This window comes from Sander vitreus, chromosome 16 (genome assembly GCF_031162955.1).
Source record: "Sander vitreus isolate 19-12246 chromosome 16, sanVit1, whole genome shotgun sequence".
Lineage (NCBI taxonomy): Eukaryota > Metazoa > Chordata > Actinopteri > Perciformes > Percidae > Sander > Sander vitreus.
Window position 1 is genome coordinate 28,129,325 of NC_135870.1, and position 18,977 is coordinate 28,148,301.

Consider the following 18,977-nt stretch of genomic DNA (forward strand, 5'->3'; position numbering starts at 1 on the left):
AAACGGTTTAAAAAGTCATAAAATAGTCACAAATAAAGGAATGTACTGCTTTGCATACAAAAATTATGAAGGGGAACCTGCTCAACTGAAATATTTAAAAACCCAGTAACGTTTGATCAGTTTGTAAGTGTTTCTCTCTTAACTTTGTCACTTAGCTGCAACTTTGACTTCATGAATGTAACGGGAGACCAAATGACATATTGATGTTTTTAGAGATGATTTATTAACACTGGGCGATCTGTATCTGTGGCATATTTGAAAAGTCCATCCTCAGTGTAAGTGCACTGGAGGTTTCAAGTGTCCACATCGCACTTGTATAAGTGTCATACTGGACAAAGTAGTTCAATCATCTCCATTCCAGTGCCTGCCTCCATGACATAAACTTGTGGATGACACAAAACTACCTGAAGCTGAATAACAGTAAGACTGAGCTGCTAGTGGTTGGCTCCAAATCAGCTCTCGCTAAGATGGAACCTTTCACCCTTTCTGTAGATGGCAGCACCATCCCTTGCTCCAACCAGGTCAAGAGCCTTGGTGTCATACTGGACAGTACACTCTCATTTAGTGCGTGCCTTTTTCCGTCTAAGGAACATTGCACGGCTTCGCCCAGCGCTCACCCAGCAGAGTGCAGAAGTCCTTGTCAATGCATATGTGACATCCTGCCTTGACTACTGTAATTCCATCTTGTCTGGCATTCCTAATAAGCTACTCCACCGGCTCCAACTCATTCAGAATTCTGCAGAGAGGATTATAACATGCTCCAAATACACTGGCCATGCAAACACCATTGCTTATGCAACTGCACTGGCTTCCAGTTGCCTATAGAATATGTTTCAAAGTCCTGCTACTGGCATACAAGGCCCTACACAATTATACCCCCACCTACCTCACTGACCTCCTGGAAGTGTACACCCCTGCCTGCTCACTGAGATACTGCATGTCCTTAGTGTGAACCTCAGCACCCTGGGAGAGAGGGCTTTCAGCTACACCGCCCCCAAGCTGTGGAATTCACTGTCAGACCACATCAGACACTGTGACTCAATTACTGACTTTATAAAAAGACTTAAAACATATTTCTTCAAGATGGCTTATGGACTGACAGAGTGACTGACTTTTATCTATTTTTTATTTTTATTTTTATGAGATGACTATAATTTTAACGATGTTTGATGATTGTTTGTTTGTGAAGTGACCATGGGTGTCATGAAAGGCGCTTTAAATAAAATGTATTATTACTATTATTATTATTATTATTATTATTATTATTATCATTAATCATGCTCGTACATATGTGAGGACAGAGAACCATTCCCTCTCCAGCAGATAGATGTAAAACAAACTGCACAGACACAATTCTGCACAGTGAAGCTCGAACATCACAGTGAAGTAACAATAAGCAAAACACATTTTTGAGTGGAGGTGGGCTTTAACTTTGATTGTATCTGGATTATTTCCTACACTGTTAATTCTACCTCAGTGGAAATCATTCATAGAAAAAATGTTAATAAAGTGAAGCAATTCAATTTGACATGCTATAATTTCCCAGCCACCCAGAGCTGAACCTTTTACCTCCACTGCAAACACTGTACTACATTAGTGTGCTCGCACAATATCTAGTCATGAGCTTCAGGAATCTTCTAGTCTCACATTGCCAGACCTTCCTCCACAGCGCTGCGGAGGAAGGTGGAACATGTGTACGTTCAAAAGTTGTTTTAGTCGTGCAACAGAAAACTCAGATTGGACAGATAGTCTAGCTAGCTGTCTGGATTTCCCCTGCAGAGATCTGAGGAGCAGTTAACCATAGTCCTCACAAATCCACCGGAGTTTAAAATGCTAACACAAAGAAAGTATGGGTGGAATATCCGGCAGCACCTGAACAATCCCAGAAATGGAACGTCATCGTTATAGACTAAGACCACCTAGACTACTTGGCGAGACCAATGGCCAAGTCTGAGACAAGTCCGTGTGCAAATACCAAGGGGTCCAAGACAAGTCTGAAACAATCGAGTCGAATCCGAGACCAGACTTGAGTAATACAGCACGGAATTACAGCAATCATGGAGGTTAGATTGAGTTGGATGTCTGAATTGAACGTCACATTTTCTCCAGTGGAATTTTTTGTAGCTAGATTGCCACACAGAGCTAGTCACTGTTGTTTTTAGCAACCATTACTCCAACAGGAGGACATTTGTTAGGGACTATTTCAACTGCGAATTAATCTACATTTGGGTTGTCTACTGAGTTTTTGTGGCAGCAGGACGGTGCATGTGATATACAGACGAACACACAATACAATGCCGGTTTGGAACATTTCATGACTAGTAGTTAATTGAGAGGAAGACAGGATTATTAGTGTGTGTCTCTCCCAACACACAGTTATGATCTGCTGAGAGAACAGGATCCCTCTCAGTGTGTGCACTCATATGATACTATTTTCAGATTAGTTTATCGTCATTCATGCTATGTTAAAAACATAAAGGAACGAAATGTGTTATCCAGATTCAAAGTGATTAATTCAAAATCAGACTGAGACAAAAAAGCTACATACTGTGTGAGCAAAGTTTAGGGAATGACCTTTTATATAAAAGAAACACAGGCAGGAAATGTTTTTTTTCTTTTTCTGTTTATTTCACTAAAGATATAATAAACAAAAACTAAAACTGTTTTATTACCCAACATTTTACATTTTACTTGTCTTATACGGCTTTTATTCATCAAAGAGCAATGTCGGTAAAAAAATGTCAAAATGTGAATGTGCACACACACACACACACACATGCAGTTGCAATCATACGTGTGTGAGAAACAATGTGTGAGTCTGTACCACTGAAACGTAATAATAATCAAATGCTTATAATAACCTGTAATAACCACAATATTAACCAGCTAATGTTGGGACAATATAGGTACTTTTTTTTTATTTTTAGTTGAGTTATGTCCTGGTAACGAAATAGTAAGAGTCCAAATATGTAATTTCTTCACATAATATCTTCAAAAGCAATCGTTCTGTGGTTTATTTCAAAACACCGCTTTCAATGTTTAAATCCTTCATCCAGCACGTATCTAAACCTACATTCACCTCAACCTCTACATGAGGGTATTACGAAGTTAAAATATTCATTAAAGTAGTAAACATACAAAATAGAAACTACCAGTCCTATTGGAAACAAATAACAGATGCATATATTTATATATATATATAGGATGTCATCGTTGTAGTTTTGGATGAAAGACACGTCATGACAATTACGTCTCTACTCTCAAAACAGAACCAACTGTAAGTGTTTGTGTATGTTAACACATGTTGTGGGTTAAAACTACATGTTTGATTCACTGTGAGCGCGTTTGTCATTTTCAAAATCACTATCCTGGGAGATGAGCTTGTAGGGTTTCTTCCTCTCCCTCTCCTCCAGCACTGAGTTTCCCATCTCCACGTCTTTGCTGCGGAGCTCATGACGAGAGAGGAACTCCACAATTCCGGCTCCGATCGAATCCCCCAAAACATTGGTTGTGGTACGCAGACGGTCCCTACACCACATCACAAACAAAGAAAATAAAAGGGGAAACATGTTAAGTACACTCCAGCTATATTTGAGGGCAGCATTATTTTCAACTCAAATGAGGTAAAATACTCACAAACAAAAACAATTTTATGAGTGTAAAAAAAACGCTCTAGATTGTTTGCATTTCTTTGAACCAATCACAATCGTCTTGGGCGGCGGTAAGCTCCAACCCAATATCTCCGAAAATGTTGGTCGTGCAGCAAAGCAGGCCTGCTTGGTTCTTTCAGGGAATGATTGTAAAGATTTACAAAGAATATGTTTACGGCCTTTACTCTCTAAGTAGGACATTTTGGGACCGATTGTTGGGGATTGCTATAGACAAAGTACACATGGCGATACACTGTTAAGAGCAAATTATGTTTTCTTTTGCAGGGTGCAAATATTTCACCAAAACAAGTTCCTTACCGAGACCATTTTGCAGAGCCACCGTCGCCGCGTCCGGAGCTTAGCCCAGCCCAAGACGATTGTGATTTGTTTCAAGAAATGCAAACAACCGAGAGCATTTATTTTCTCCTATACTAGAATGTATCTGTGGTGGATCCAGATCTTACTTCCACAGGGCTGTGGAGATAGAGCTGGCAATGCAAGACTTAGCCTGAGGTGAAGCTTAGCTTGAAAACTAGCCTGACTGATTCAGCTATCTCAAGAGAAGTTTCTACAGGAACTTAGGCCTGACTTATTTGAACCACTATTATGAACATTATTTTCTGAAAATAAGACAGATTCACTGGAGTAAGCCTGGTTATAACACACCATAGCTTTAGAACATACAGGCTTTTATTCATTAACTTAAGCGCTATACTTTCTTCTGTTCAGCATGACAAGCACCTGCCTTCACATGGGAAGGCTTTGACAGACATTCATATTTGGTCCATCCTAGTTAAAGGAGAGAAGGGTTTTTTTTTCTTATTACCCCAGTTAGCTGAGTAATTTCTGGGAAGGGTATTCTAATTGAAATGATTAATTTGGGAAACCTAATTATGTTTCTATGTTAAAACTCATTGCAGAAAATATTCAATACAAAAGGGAAGATGTAGAACAAGACTCCAGGGAGAGAGGAGAAGTGTGTCACTAGGTGGTAGTAGATACAGATCTGCTTTTGACCTTTAAGATGACAGAGATGATTTATGTAGGGATGTAAGTTAAAGTTACAGCACTTCACAAAGCAATGTGTCACACACACACACACACACACACACACACACACACACTAGAGCTTAGATCGGGCCCAAAAAATCAAGCCCGACCCTACCCTGAGCCCGTGCACGTTGTGTCCGAGCCCGGCCCGGCCCGGCCCGGCACATTAACTGTAATTATGAGCCCGAGCCAGATTTAAACCTGACAATTTTTAAATACGTGGGCCGTTATAACTGACGTTTTCAACTACAATTCCGAGTTGTTTGAACTACAGAAATCTGTTTAGAATTATCTTAATGAATAATGCAACAAGGACGAAGCAAGTAAACTGTTTGTTTATTCAGAATGGAATGGATCGCAAATGGATCCGAATGAAGAAACGTAAAAAAAAAACCTATAACCCTATAATTCACATATAATCCAGAAAGCTACTCACAGGAACCAATCAACTGCAATGATTAAAGTGATGTCATCAGTAGGAAGTCCAACAGAGGTCAGTACAATCACCATGGTGACCAGGCCTGCCTGAGGAATGCCAGCAGCTCCAATACTGGCTGCAGTTGCTGTGATACTTGGTTGAAGAGAAGCAGATGATGCTGTTACTGCTGTTTTTTAATAATTGATAACAGCATACGCATGAGCTATTATTATCCTCTTTTGTTCCTTACCTGATGGTGATGATCTGACCAAAGTTCATCTCCATATTGTTGACCTGGGCAATGAAGATGGCTGCCAGTGCCTCATACAGAGCTGTTCCGTCCATGTTGATGGTGGCACCCACAGGCAGCACGAAACGTGTGATTCTCTTATCAATTTTGTTGTTCTCCTCCAGACATTTAAAGGTGACAGGCAGGGTGGCTGAGCTGAGAGATGAAAGAATGGAAACAGGTTATAAAAAATAGTTAAAAGGATCAGTCTTAAATTTTGGGAAATATGTTTCAGAGGTGGAAATAATGAATCACTTTGCTGTTTCTGTCAGAGCAAAACATTCATAGCAACTATATGACCTCCCGGTAACGCTAACTTGGTAATACAGCACCGTAAAGAAAAGATCTTTACGACAGCAGGTGTGGTAGAAACATTTCCACTTTTGTCCAAAGCGGCCGCTAGAATCAACACAAATTACAACAACACAACACTTTAAGTTTAGGCAACAAAAATACATAGGGTAAGCAAAACATTAGGGATTGGCTTAAAATGAGTCACATAAAACGACTTAAATATGACGTCAGAGACTTCATTGGGTAACAGACCATGAGCCGTAAAACTCGGTTAATATCAAACAGTGACAGTTGACTTATGGTTTCACGCGGGACAACAACCCCAGTCTTCTGAATCAAAGTGCTGTGTTTGTTTGACCTATCTACCCCAACCTGCCTCCTCTTTACGTGAGGCTCTGTTAGGCTACATTTACATTACTACATTTTGGTTTTTAAGCGTTTTAAGAGTTTTGAGCCAAAAGTGATCTCTATGCACACAAGTGTTTTCAGCTCCAGTAGAAGAACTAATCTCCGTTTAAACTAACACACTCAAACCACATATCTCATCAGCATTCTCGTATACTGGGCATGCGCGTGCCGGGGTAAACAGGAGGCAGCAGGTATACTCCGCCCCTTGCTGGCAGTTGCCATAGTCACGTTAGGAGATTAATCTCAGAGAACGAGCCCTCATGACCGATAAGACCCAATCAGGCAGCGAAACATTGCCGTCAGTGTCAGTGACACAAAGTTTGAGGCCGTTGAGACTGCAACACAACCCCGCAGATTCCGAACCAAACCGGTTAGAAGTGTTTTCAAATGTCTCCGGTTTAGGGGCTCGGAAACGCCAGAGCAGTGTGAATGCAAGGTGTAAACGTAGCAAAAGATATTCGTTTTCAAACCAAAACGTAGCATTGTAAATGTAGCCTTTGTCACCTCACTTCTTTGTTTGCTGCTCTTTTGATAATTATTACAGCCACGAGAGATAGCTGCCTAACAGCCACCCCCAGCTAGCTGGCATTAATGCTTTAACCACTGGTTGAAAAATCTGCCTTATCATGTTGTAGAACAAAGTTATTGTTGCTGTCACAACAATTAACTAAATTACCAGACCGTCCTCACCCAGAAAACAGCCGTATAGGTTGACTGTGCAAGAAGCTCATAACGACCCATAATTACATTTCTTGTTAGGCGGTGACCTCTCGTGGCTGTAATAAGTATAAGAAGAGCAAACAAAGAAGCGAGGTGACGAAGAATAAGAGTGCCTCGCATAAGGAGGCAGGTTGGGATGGATGGGTCAAACAAACACCAGACTTTCACTCAGGAGACCGAGGTTCAGGCTGTTTGCACGAAATGGAACCAGCCGATCTGTTGTGCGTAATCGTGGCTTGACAGTGTGCAACATCACTCCAGATAGAGACTGCAAATGGACAGATACATGCTGCCTTCAGATAGCTGTAAAGAGAATCACCAATGTAAAGGAAAGGCCTTCAGTTGATAGTTACATGTTGAAAAGAATCCTTCCCAGGGCCTGCAAGATATTGTAGAGATAACTTGCCTACCAAAAACAGCCTAGACCACAACATGGCATCAAGTCATCAGACATTAAATACATTTTTTGTCTTTCCAATTTATAACCCAAGTCAGCGCCTATGTCCTGAAGCCATGTGCTGTTTTATTTATAGGGACATGCACCAATTGAGCGTTATTACCTCTATAAAGGAGGTTTTCTGATCAGTTCATCTATCTGTCAGCAGGATTACGCATAACTACTGGCTCGATTTTCAAAATTAACATTTTTTGGTAGAATGGTGTAGCATGGGCCAAGGAAAACCCCTTTACATATTGGAGCAGATCCGAATCACACATTATTTTTCACTTTCGTTAACATTGCAAGAAAAGGCATTGTACTGCATTCACTTGGTGTTGGAATAATCAGAAAGATTAGTTCTTGACTGGGAAAATTCACACTGCATTAACATTGTTAGATAGGGCATGCCTTGGAAGAGGTCTGTGCTGTGCCCTTCTAGTTGAAACTACTAAATTCAGAAGCCTGCCACTATTGAGAGTGGTGTGATGTTAAAATCGTTCAAATAGGAACAACAGGTCACTCCTCGCAGGCATTCAGAAACAAATAAATAGTATAAATAATGAAAAAAGAAAGCTTGAGAAAGAAGTTCAAACCATATTCACGTTCACACTTTGTACGTAGCCCTCATAATTATGATGTCCAAAAGTTGTGGGGGCCCTGTTCGAACTAGATTGACAACTTGAAACATACTCGCACTTTTAGCAAACAGAACAGATTTGGGTAGTTCAATTTTAACTTTTGACTGAGCTAGAATAGCTGTTTTCACTTGCTCCCAGTCTTCAATCAACCTAAATGTGTGTTTTGGCCACAAACAAGCATAGTTCCCTAAATGCTTGACTGTTTTACGGAATAATTGTGATTTATTTGTTGAAGTGTGGTAGTGTTGGAAACGACTCACCTGGAGGAGGTCCCCAGGGCTGTTATCAGAGCTTGCAGGATCCCAGCAATGAAGACAAAGGGGTTTTGTCGCGTGATGGCAAAATAAAGGGTGGGAAGAATAATAACTCCATGGATCAGTAAGCCTATGATTACTGTGATGGTATACATGCCCAATTGGCCGCCCATCTCTGTCAGATCATCCATCTCCACAATTTTTCCTGCAATCAGGAACAGAATACCAATAGGAGCATACCTGCGAGGAGGAGAGGAGGAGCGAGTTATTGGAGATAAGTATGACGGGAACAGAAAATCACCTTTCACTTAAATTAAAGTCTTACCACATGATGATGGCAACCAGACGCATGATGGCTTCATTGAGGCCGTCGAAGAAATCCCTCAGGAGCTGGCCCTGCTCCTTCATGTTGCCAATTATTAGACCAAAGCACATGGAGAAGACCACCAGCCCGAGGGCATTGACCCCGTTCACCTGACCTGGCACTGGGATCACTTCCTCCCGGGTGATCTCCATGACCTCCAGGGTGCCATTGGTCGAGTTGAAGAGGGAGTCATTCACTGTCACAGTCACATGGACTACTCGCTTTCCATATTTGGTTTTGAACTGGAGAATGAAAGAATTAAAGGATCGATTTTATACTAGTGGACCTTGAGAGAGCTGAAACAGACCACTGGCCCAATGTCAACCGCCACAATCAAGTTGTTAAAGTATGAGTTAAATTACTGTCGCTCACCCTTACTGCTGAGGACCAGGGACAAAGTTTTCTAATAGTTTTAATGGCTCCGTGACCTTTTCTCAAATGGCACTATCAGGTCAAAACATTTCTTCGACCAACACTTAAGGCTATGAACAGATATAGTATTTATTCTATTTGCTGTTTTTTATTTAATTATTTAATTTTGCTTCAATTTATTCATGGTTCCCAGATGATTAATCTCTATGTTATTAGTGACCCAATAACCTTATATCTAGCACCACTCTATTCATAAGAGATTGAAAAGTTTTGATGACGTTAATGGAGTTTTGGTTCAGTACATATTATCAACCAGTTACTACAGTCTTACTGTTTAAGAGAGTCTCAATCTGGCCAATTATGTAAAATGAATTCAAAAGTGAAAGTTGAATCAGGAAAACTGTGGCAGTGTGTTGGTTGTTGACTATTAGCTAAACTTTGCTAGTCAAGTTAGCTGGCTCATATGCTGTAGCTAGAATCATTCTTATGGTGGTCAAAACTGCTAACTCTTTTGTGATGGCATATCATTACCAGAGTTCAAGTCAAGTCAAGTTTATTTCATCCATAAAAATGGAAATTACAGTGCTCATGCCCACCTTAATGCCCATAAAAAATAGAGCATAAATACACTACAATAAATACAATATACAATACAGTACAATACATAAATACAGTTATAAAATTATAAAAATGTACGTTTAAAGTGCTTATTGTGCTGTCTGATAGTCTGAGGTATAAAAGAGAGAGCATACTGTTTAGTTTGTGTCACAGAGAGGGGAGACAGAGTTGAACAGTGCTTGAGCCCAGCTATATGTATTTTGTACGTAGAGTTTTGCACTCAAATTGGAGTGGCTTTGTTTTGTTTTAGAATAGCCTACTTGAACATGTGCAAATGTTTAACCCCCTTTATTTAGCAACAACAATAAAACATAGCTGTACGGATCAATATACTTATATTACCAACTGGATCAAATGACTATGTCTAATGATAAAGATGTCGCTTGTTTTGGGAATCTCAGACAGACACATAGTGGAGCATTTATAAGCTTAAGAGCCAGATATTTCCCTCTAGGAGACAGTGGAGGCCATCACAAGAACACAAACTCTAAATGTTGCATCAATGTTGTGTCTGCTATATGTATAAATAGGCAGTTGATTGCTAACATCGTAGCCATTTAACAACTTCATATGGTGATAATATGTCAATGATGTTTTTTCCACTAGTTCTGTTGGCCCCACGTTGCCAAATGACTTAGTGCAGTTTTAAGCTTTAGCTTTCCTTGCTAAACCAAAACAACATAAAACCAAGAAGCATAGTGTTTATTATGCAGAGAAATTGGTGTAGCCTACTGTTACACCCCTATTATCAGCATGTCTCCCTGTATCTTACACCAACACAATCCATTCCTTACAGACATACGAAATGTGCATCAGGAGTGAAATCAAGCCAACATGTTGTGACTTGCTAGCTATCTAACTGAGAATAGACTGAGAATATCCAGACTGTAATGGGTAAGGAAATCTGCATTGTATAAAGGGGTGGATTGGTCAAGCGTCTACACCTCAGCATCTGAGTGTGTAACAGGGGGTGAGAGAGAGCAAAAAAGGTAAGGGGAGGGAGACAAAGACAGAGTTTTAGAACACATTGGCTTTGGGTTCAAGTTGGGTTCAGGTTGAAAAATGTTTTGAGCTGTCAGGCCTTAGCTGAGCTGGGGCCTACATGAATCTGGTAGGGTCAGTCAAGGCCAAAATGTCAGGCCCATTGAAGTATTCTACCCCTGGCCTCTACACAATCTGTTATTTTGTGGGGTAAATGAACACTGCAGGGGCTAAGTTGGGAACCACTGTTCGCAACCTTTTTGGTCCAAGGTACACAGCCCTGTTAGATAACTCACGTACCCCTTCATAAATTCCCAATGTATGTTCCACATGTATAACACTACTCATTATATTGTTAATTATTTCATACTTACTTCATAGTTAAACTGAAAAATGTAGGTTGGTTAGCACAGCAATCAAACTACTACTACCACTACTACTACTACTAGAATAAAGTTGAATGTTTCAACCATATATTCATTACTTTTAGCTAACAATTTTAACTGTTAATGTTTTTAGCGAATCATTGGAACTGTTTAGTCATCTCTTTTAGCTTTTTATTTCTACCATTTATCCATTACTTTTAGCTAACCATTTCTGCCGCTTATGCAATACTTTAAAGGTACACTGTGTAGTGTAAGTATTTTATTAGCTAAAATCAATGTCTTCATTCATAAATATGTCCTCATTGGTATAAAATTAAAAAGGCAACGTGAATTCAAAACACAAGGGTAAACATCGGGATAGCCTTTCCCAGGTGGAAAGAGCCAATGAAGGAGAAAGACTTTCAAGTTCAAGTTGCCGGCTTTCTTCTCAACAGGTAAGTCAATGTTACGGTCTAAATTACAAGGGTAATTACTTATACATGCTCACACTAATGATTCAATGCAGTTTGCAGTTTGTTTGAAATAACGAACCTCATCAGCTTCTTGGTACATAAAGGCTACCGTAGTTGCAACACACATTTGAAAAAGCGAGGCGCTAGAGAGCACTATTCGTTTGAATGCAAAATACAATTTCACAGCTAGATGGGAGAAATTCCTACACAGTGGCTTAAAGCTTTAAGCTAACTATTTCAATCGTTTAGTCATTATTTTGAGGTATCTGTTTAAACATATGTGCTTGTTTGCTGACTAGTTTTCACACTCTTTTACATAACTGCAACATGTACTGTTCAAGTGTTACAGCTGGTATATTATTATTAAGTCTTTTTTTTTTTTTTTTAAATAGTTGAGCTACTCCACATCTTTCCACATACCCCCTGGCAACAGCAGAAGTACCCCCGAGGTACAAGTACCATTGGTTGGGAATTACTGGGCTAGGGGCTGCTTGTCTAAATATTACCTATATAAGATTTCATGGATAAAAAGTACTGCAAATTTACTATTCATATTCATTAAAAAGCTTACCTGTTGTGTGCAGGCTTGGACCAAGTTTGGTGGAAACATATTTCTGAAATGAGAAATTACACACATTAAGAGATTATGTTGGTCAGTTCCAGTCAAACTTTGTGAATAGGCTATTATTATTGTTCTGTGCAGGCTACCTGATCAGATCTAAGAAGGCATCAGCAGGACTGATTTGCTCTATTTTCTGCTGCTTTCCAAACTCTACTTTTGATCCTTTTCCTGGGTGGATGATGAGGACGATTAAGATACCAATGAAGACTGCGATAAAGGTTGTGGTCATGTAGTAAATCACGGCTCTCATGCCCATCTTTCCTGAGGCTTTGCTGTCCAAAGCTGCCATTCCTAAAAAACAGAGGGTGGAAATGCAGTTGATATCCGAGTATTAAGACATATAAAAAAAATCTTACCAAGAATAGATAAGTAGTGTAGCCAGACCACTCCAGCGCTGACACAGCATTGTTGAATTAGGTCTGGCAATCGAGACATATTCCCCCAGCTGATCACATAAGGTAGCTATTCACAGAGCTAAAAACTAAAAACAAATTCCTTTCTATTGATGGCCTAGGTCTCTTGAGCTTGCCTGTTTACACACTCCATTAAGATCAGAGGACAGAAGATTACTCAATTCCCAAGGTGCATTTCAGCAGAAACAGCCGATCAATAAACCCAATAACTCTGTATGTGCATCTTACTGTAAGCTAACCCTAGCTTCTGTTCAACTAGCCTCCTTACCAAAGGCTAATGTTATTTCTCGGCCATTGACCATGTTCAGATTTAATTAGCAAGTATAACAAGTGTATTTAAAAGCTCATTTAAACATTTGACCTAAATAGCCCCAGTTATGTTTCAGCTTTTCAGAAAGATCAATGAAAGAAACTCTGTACAGAAACACAAAGTGACTAGTGGAAAAGAAGCTGACCTGGACGAGTCAGTGTCAGCCAGACATTGTTGATATAAGATATTAATGAAATGTAAATTTTACCAGAGATAGTTAAAGGTAGCATTTATCTGGACTGATGACTAAATGGCCGACTGTATGAAGACTGTATGAGGTCAATGTTGGGCGAGCATATGTCGCTCTAGTTTATGCAGTGTGTCCCGCACGGTCGCACCGTTGGCACAAGTCATCCCTTATCAACTTTTTTTCAGCATGTTGAATCAGCGTTTAACATGTTGTCGGGGAGAGGAATCACTCTGATTGGCTGTTCAGCTTATGTCAGTCTATGTTGCACACACAGAAGGTTTTTGTCATTGTTATCTGATCATTCCAATACACGATAGGGCTGTCTTTAGCCAAAAATGATGTTTGAATATTCCTTCCAAAAAAACAAATAGGTTTGAACAATTTGAATATCTATTTTTGCGCATTATGTGCAAAAGAGAGCAAACCAATACAACATAAACATGTCTTTTAAAAATATCTACAAACTTACATTACATGTCCTATCCCGTGCAATTTGATTTAAAGTCTGTAAACCTGTGAGTCGGCCTGAGTCGGCCTGAGTCGGTCTGAGTCGGCCTGAGTCGGCCTGAGTCGGCCATCGCTGCTGGTTCTTTCATGTCCTTTTGGTTTCTGGACCTTAAGTCTCAGCACTGTCTTGATAAATTAGTTTGCCTCAAACATGAGAATAGACCCGGTGCAGTTAGAGTCCACAAGGATAAAGCACCTTCTGTAATTGGTTAGAACCAAGTCTCTGTAACTGAATCAGTGGGAATCTCTTCATCACCAAGCTGGGGGTGAGGTTGGCCTCCTCTTTACTGGGTTGTAAACCAAATGACCTCCCCATGAACCACCTCTACTGAGCTCTCATTCTTTCCCAACACCAAGCAAGCCCTATTTTCTTTACATGTTATTACACCCATCTGAGACACTGTTGATCTTTTCACATTTTGACATATACTAATTACCATAGCTCAAGTTTGGGCCTCTCATGTATAACTACTCTATTCGAGTCACAGAGATAAGCATCAGAGTTTCAAAAAAATAAATACCAAGCAATGTTTGGAAGGTATTTTCAGAATCCACTTGTATTGGATTTTCAGAATCTTACAGAAGATACTTGTAACCCTCTGGATCATTGTCATGATAAAATAATTTTTTTTAACTGTTTTCCAAGTTGCAGTTCCTTTTCCAGAAATGACTTGTCACCTTACTGAATTTGTACAACAAGTATTATTATTTCTGTTGGTATATGTTGAAGTTACTTTCTGATATTTTATATATTTCTAAAAAAGAATGCGTTAATATTTTGCTTGTGTTTTACAAAAAGAGCAAGGACACATGTAGTTCCCAGCTACCTGGATAAGTAAATACAGTCAGCTGTACAGATGGTATTAGTCCAAGTAGCCTTTATGTTACTTGGTAGCCTAACAAACAGATCAGATCTCAAATCAGAATTTTTGTCAGACCCATATTTGCTAAGGGTTAGGGTTTTTTTTTTCTATGCAGTGCAATGCCTGATGGAGACATGGTGCTGAAGTGACAACTGACCAATCACATGAACATAAAAGACTACTGATGAGAAACTGAATCATAACTCTGAGAATACAGAACAAAGTGAATGTTAAGTCCTATATCCAACGTATGACATACAGTAATGTGTTGTACCTGTTATTAGACTGGAGACCAGTAAGGGGAGAACAAGCATCTGAAGCATTCTCATTAACAGCTCTCCAGGGAAAGAGAAGTACTTCACTTCTCGATAGGTCATCTTATACGGGCGGAGTGCAAATCCCAGACCAATACCTGTAGGGAGAATGACAGCGTGGGCCTGTGCATTAAATATATGTGTCTCCAAGTCAAAGTCTTGTCAATGCAATTTAGACACAGACTAAATGAAATCTGAGACATTTCTATTTAGCTTGCAGAGGCATACACACCTACAATAACTGCCCCAACTGTAAAGAGCACAAAGGCATTCTTCTTGAGGAAAGCCTGGACATCCTCTTTGGAAATCTCCTCCACTTTCCTCTTTGCCTTCATTGTACGTATGTGAATGCTTTCCCGGAATCGCTGCATCCTTCTGTAGTAAACCAAAACATGTCCATTAGTGCAATATAATATGTGTGTAGACTTACCAGCAGGCTGGTCAATTCACGTCAAGAAGAGAGTGTATCAAGGTTCTTTTAGTTTTAAAGGATGGGTTTGGATATTTTCAAGTTTGCCTTAACACAATACTCACATGTCCATATGTACATGGGCTGTGTTCAAATTGTGCCACTGTTTCGGTGGACCGTTTTTTAAACCTAATTCCTGCCTCTGGAAAAGTGTGCAGAGCTCTTTGCTTGACATAATTGGTCAGAACCATCAAAACAACATAAAGGAAAGCCTAGAACTGATATTGTGACCAAATGCAAAGCTTGGTTTGCACTTTCTACTGTACTCCCAGTTGTACTGACAGTCAGGTTTTGCAGAGTTTGGAAAAAATATATCCATAATCTGATGGACAGTGGATCCCACGGTCACAAGGGGGCACTAGTCTTTTTCTGACTGTCAATACAGTGTCTGTGTCTTTCTGAGTCTGTCATTCACTCTCTTTTGGAATTCATGACTTCTAGTTTCCAATAATTCGACAATGCGTTGTGCCCATAGCGGAATGTGACCTATTTGCTAAATTATTTTTCATGAATCGCTACAAATTTTGGACTGCTGGAGTGTTTTCAGTCTGTTTATCCGACCCCGTTGGACATTGCAGATAATAATACAGACGTTATTTTTGGTTACTAACAACATGCTCTGACTCTGTGTGAGGGACATGAGGACTGTCTAGTTAGCCCCTGAATTCCATTTACCTCGAAAGTCTGAAGCCGTAGCTGGGAATGATGCCACACCCGAGTTGACTGCGTTCCAGTACAACAGGTCGTAATAACCATGGGGTTTGCTGTAGCCAGGTTAGCCGTTGTTAGCAATACCAGTTGATAACTATGTATTACACTGTATTTCATGCATACAAACACTTCAGCAACATGTCCACAGATAGAAGTTGGACAATACTGTGCGTATGACTGTGTTTAATGAGACACAAATAAGAGAGAAGTGCTAATAAACTGTATATTACTACTGCTTTCACTACTGTTGATGCACGGAGCAGCCATGTTGGATTTTGAGGTCGGCTTTGTTCGGGGGACCTGTGAGGTTCTTTGACTTTCAGAGTTGGAAATCCGACTTCAAGGGGTGTTCCATTTCAACTTGGATCTCAGAAATTCTGACTTCCAAGTTCAAATGGAACGCACCATTACTCCACAGCACTGTGGAGATAGGTCTAGCAATTCTAGCACTGCGATTTCCCTAATTAGCCATGCAATACATATACCAGCCCCCTTTCTCCAGTCAGTTGCCAGTTTTGTCAATGTTTCTACATGCCATTGCGTTTTAAGCCATCTGAATCTTTACCCCGTTACCTGGACCTGCAACCTGAATCTAAATCCTTTATCCTTAAATCTGTACCTGCCTTCCCGACCTTTTGCCTGATCCACAGACTAATGATTCGTTACCTAACCCCTTTGGATGTGTTTGCCTGTTCGGACTGCCTTCTGGTTTTGACCCTTGCCTGCCTTATGATTTTGCGTATAATACGCGTATTTACCTCCATTTTGTCATTAAACCTCTGAACTGTATCAGTCTGCCTAGCTGATTGCATTTGGGTCCTATCCCTGCTGGCCCACTTACACCAGACATGACACTGTGTGTGGGGAGAGTGTGTGTGTGTGTGTGTGTGTGTGTGTGTGTGTGTGTGTGTGTGTGTGTGTGTGTGTGTGTGTGTGTGTGTGTGTGTGTGTGTATGAGTGTGTATGACACCTCAGCCTCGGCTTAAGTTCAGAACAGGTCATGAACTCAAGCTGTTTTTTCTGAGCAGATACATTTAATCGATTTCCTTTAAGTGATCAAAAAAGGAAAAAGGAGAATGATGAGACATGTAGCTTTCCACATGACATAATTCACAGATAGAGTAGAAGAGTTTTTGTGTGTGTGGAGCCCATTTTACTATCCCATACCGTAGATCAGCAGGAAACATAGAATGTTGTACTAAAATGACTGTAACTTTGGAGGATACCTTCTTTCTTTTTCTAACTGAGACTGCTGAAGCCTTGTATTAACTTCAGCAGAACTTAAGAAGGTGTTTTTGCTCAGAATATGTTGTGTAGATATTGTCCCCCAATCTCTAACATGAAAGTCTCATTGAAAAGGGATCTCTTCACAGCCAGTATGAACAGGAAAAAATAACTTTTATACGTACATATGGGCATGTGAGGACTCTTTTAATCTGAACCCAACTTTAAATGCGTGTGCAACAGCCTTTTATATGAAACCAACATTGATTAAATAAAGTTGTTTGGCATTGAATCTCAGGTTAGAACATTATTGACATTAAAAAAGACAATATGAAGATGACGTTATAAAGTCACTGGCGGTCTCGAATGCTAAAGCAGTCTTTTATTAATGTATAACAGTAGTAATCACTCTGCTATAAATGTTCCATTTAACAGGTCAATTCAGCCTCACTTACCTTCAGTGGTTTCCAGTTATGATAGTTTTGGCTTGCCCAGATTTTGAAATATTTGCTTTGGAGAATGTCATTTTGTCCTTTTTCTGCGCACTACAAATGAAATTCTGTTCACCAAAACTCCATATCTATATGTCTTTGATCCTTTGATATCCATGTTTTCACCTTTACTTTTTAGACTCATATTTCTTTCTCCTTTCAATTGAAAGAGTCAACTAAAAATGTTATCAAAATGAGTTGAACTCACTCCTTAGCTAAATGTAAACTTTGTCATCTCCTTATCTAACACCACTTAAAATAACTAGTACCCCCATACATTTTAAAGCAGAACAGAAAAAGAGCTTTATTTGTCACCTACCTTCTCAGACCAATATTTGTTATTCAGTTCTCAGTTAAGAGCTCTTCGGTGTTGTAGTTGAACCTGGCAGGCCTGTGAAGCAGCAGCGGAGCAGGGCACTAAAGCTTCTGAGAATCAGGAGAACAGAGTGACTGGAAGATGGAGCTCTAACATGGAGCACTCAGAGTGTGTGGGAAAGAGGGCTCTCATGGAGCTATTGTAATTGGAAAACAAGGGAGGGGAGACATCCAGAAGAGAGACAGAGAGAGGGAGGGAGGGAGACTAAGAGCACAAATAAGAAAATGGTCCTCCCATAATAACACCGTTAGCCCTGTGACACAGTTTCAGGTAAAGCCCAGATGTATGAACAACTTTGTTGAGGGTTGTTATTAAAATCATCATAGAATTGTTATGGAATGATCCGTCTAAAGCTAGATGTGCTTCTGACCTCTTCTCTCATCCTCACTTTACTTTCTCTTATCTCGTCCTCCTTCCTGTCCATTGTGTTTTGACACACAAAACTCTTTTTCTTTTGCTTTAATGGAGTCTGTACATTATACAGACACATAAGGAATTGTTTCTGGTATAAAACAATAACCAGGTTTAATTGATACACATCATCTCACTCGGGACGTGTTATAGTTCGAGGTTATTCCGCAGAGTAAATGACACACCACAATTAGCTGAAAAAAGTAGAGCTTGTGCAGTAATAAGTGACCTCACTGTATGGAAACATATTCCCTGGTGAAGTTGAATATAATTAGTGACGAATACCCCTAAAATCAGGTCACATAGCCTTTTACAAACACTATTCCCTACTCACTTTCACACTAATAAATGAAACATTTCTGTAAATGTGTATTAGGGACCCAAACAATTCCAGAAATACTTGTCAGTCCTTAAAAAAACAGTGAATTTTAGTTTATTTTTAGACCCGTGAGTTCAGCTTTCAGTCTGCCTATTTATCCCTCAAAATGTATTGAAGATAAGCGGTCTGTTAATTGGCAGGATTTATTATCAAACCCCAAGTTGGACGTCATATCCAGGGGCATAGCACAACATTTTGGGCCCTGTAGAAAGGCATTTTCTATGGGCCCCTCCCCGCATCCACAGCTATTCATTCTAGCATCATTTTGGGCCCTCCTCACATGAGGGCCCTGGGTACTCAGTCCCCTTTTCCCCCCCAGTCCGACACCCCTGGTCATATCTCCATAGATCCAAGACAGAAATAT

General features: G+C 39.9%; 1 protein-coding gene across 2 annotated transcripts; it reads right to left on the reverse strand.

Moving 5' to 3' along the window:
- Nucleotides 1-3,317: 3,317 nt before the first annotated feature.
- Nucleotides 3,318-16,990, reverse strand: LOC144531314 (excitatory amino acid transporter 1-like). 2 transcript variants are annotated; one of them, XM_078271384.1, is made up of 10 exons: nt 16,977-16,990; nt 14,785-14,924; nt 14,513-14,650; nt 12,042-12,246; nt 11,905-11,947; nt 8,486-8,766; nt 8,167-8,400; nt 5,369-5,563; nt 5,137-5,271; nt 3,318-3,528 (listed from the first exon to the last, which is right to left on the reverse strand). In XM_078271384.1, exons 2-10 carry the CDS (start codon nt 14,921-14,923, stop codon nt 3,318-3,320), a joined length of 1,581 nt encoding a protein of 526 aa, XP_078127510.1. In that variant the 5' UTR covers nt 14,924; nt 16,977-16,990. The 2 variants fall into 2 exon arrangements, with proteins under 2 accessions (XP_078127510.1, XP_078127509.1); XM_078271383.1 differs by lacking the exon at nt 16,977-16,990 and having other exon boundaries at nt 14,785-14,923.
- Between the last annotated feature and the right edge of the window lie 1,987 nt (nt 16,991-18,977).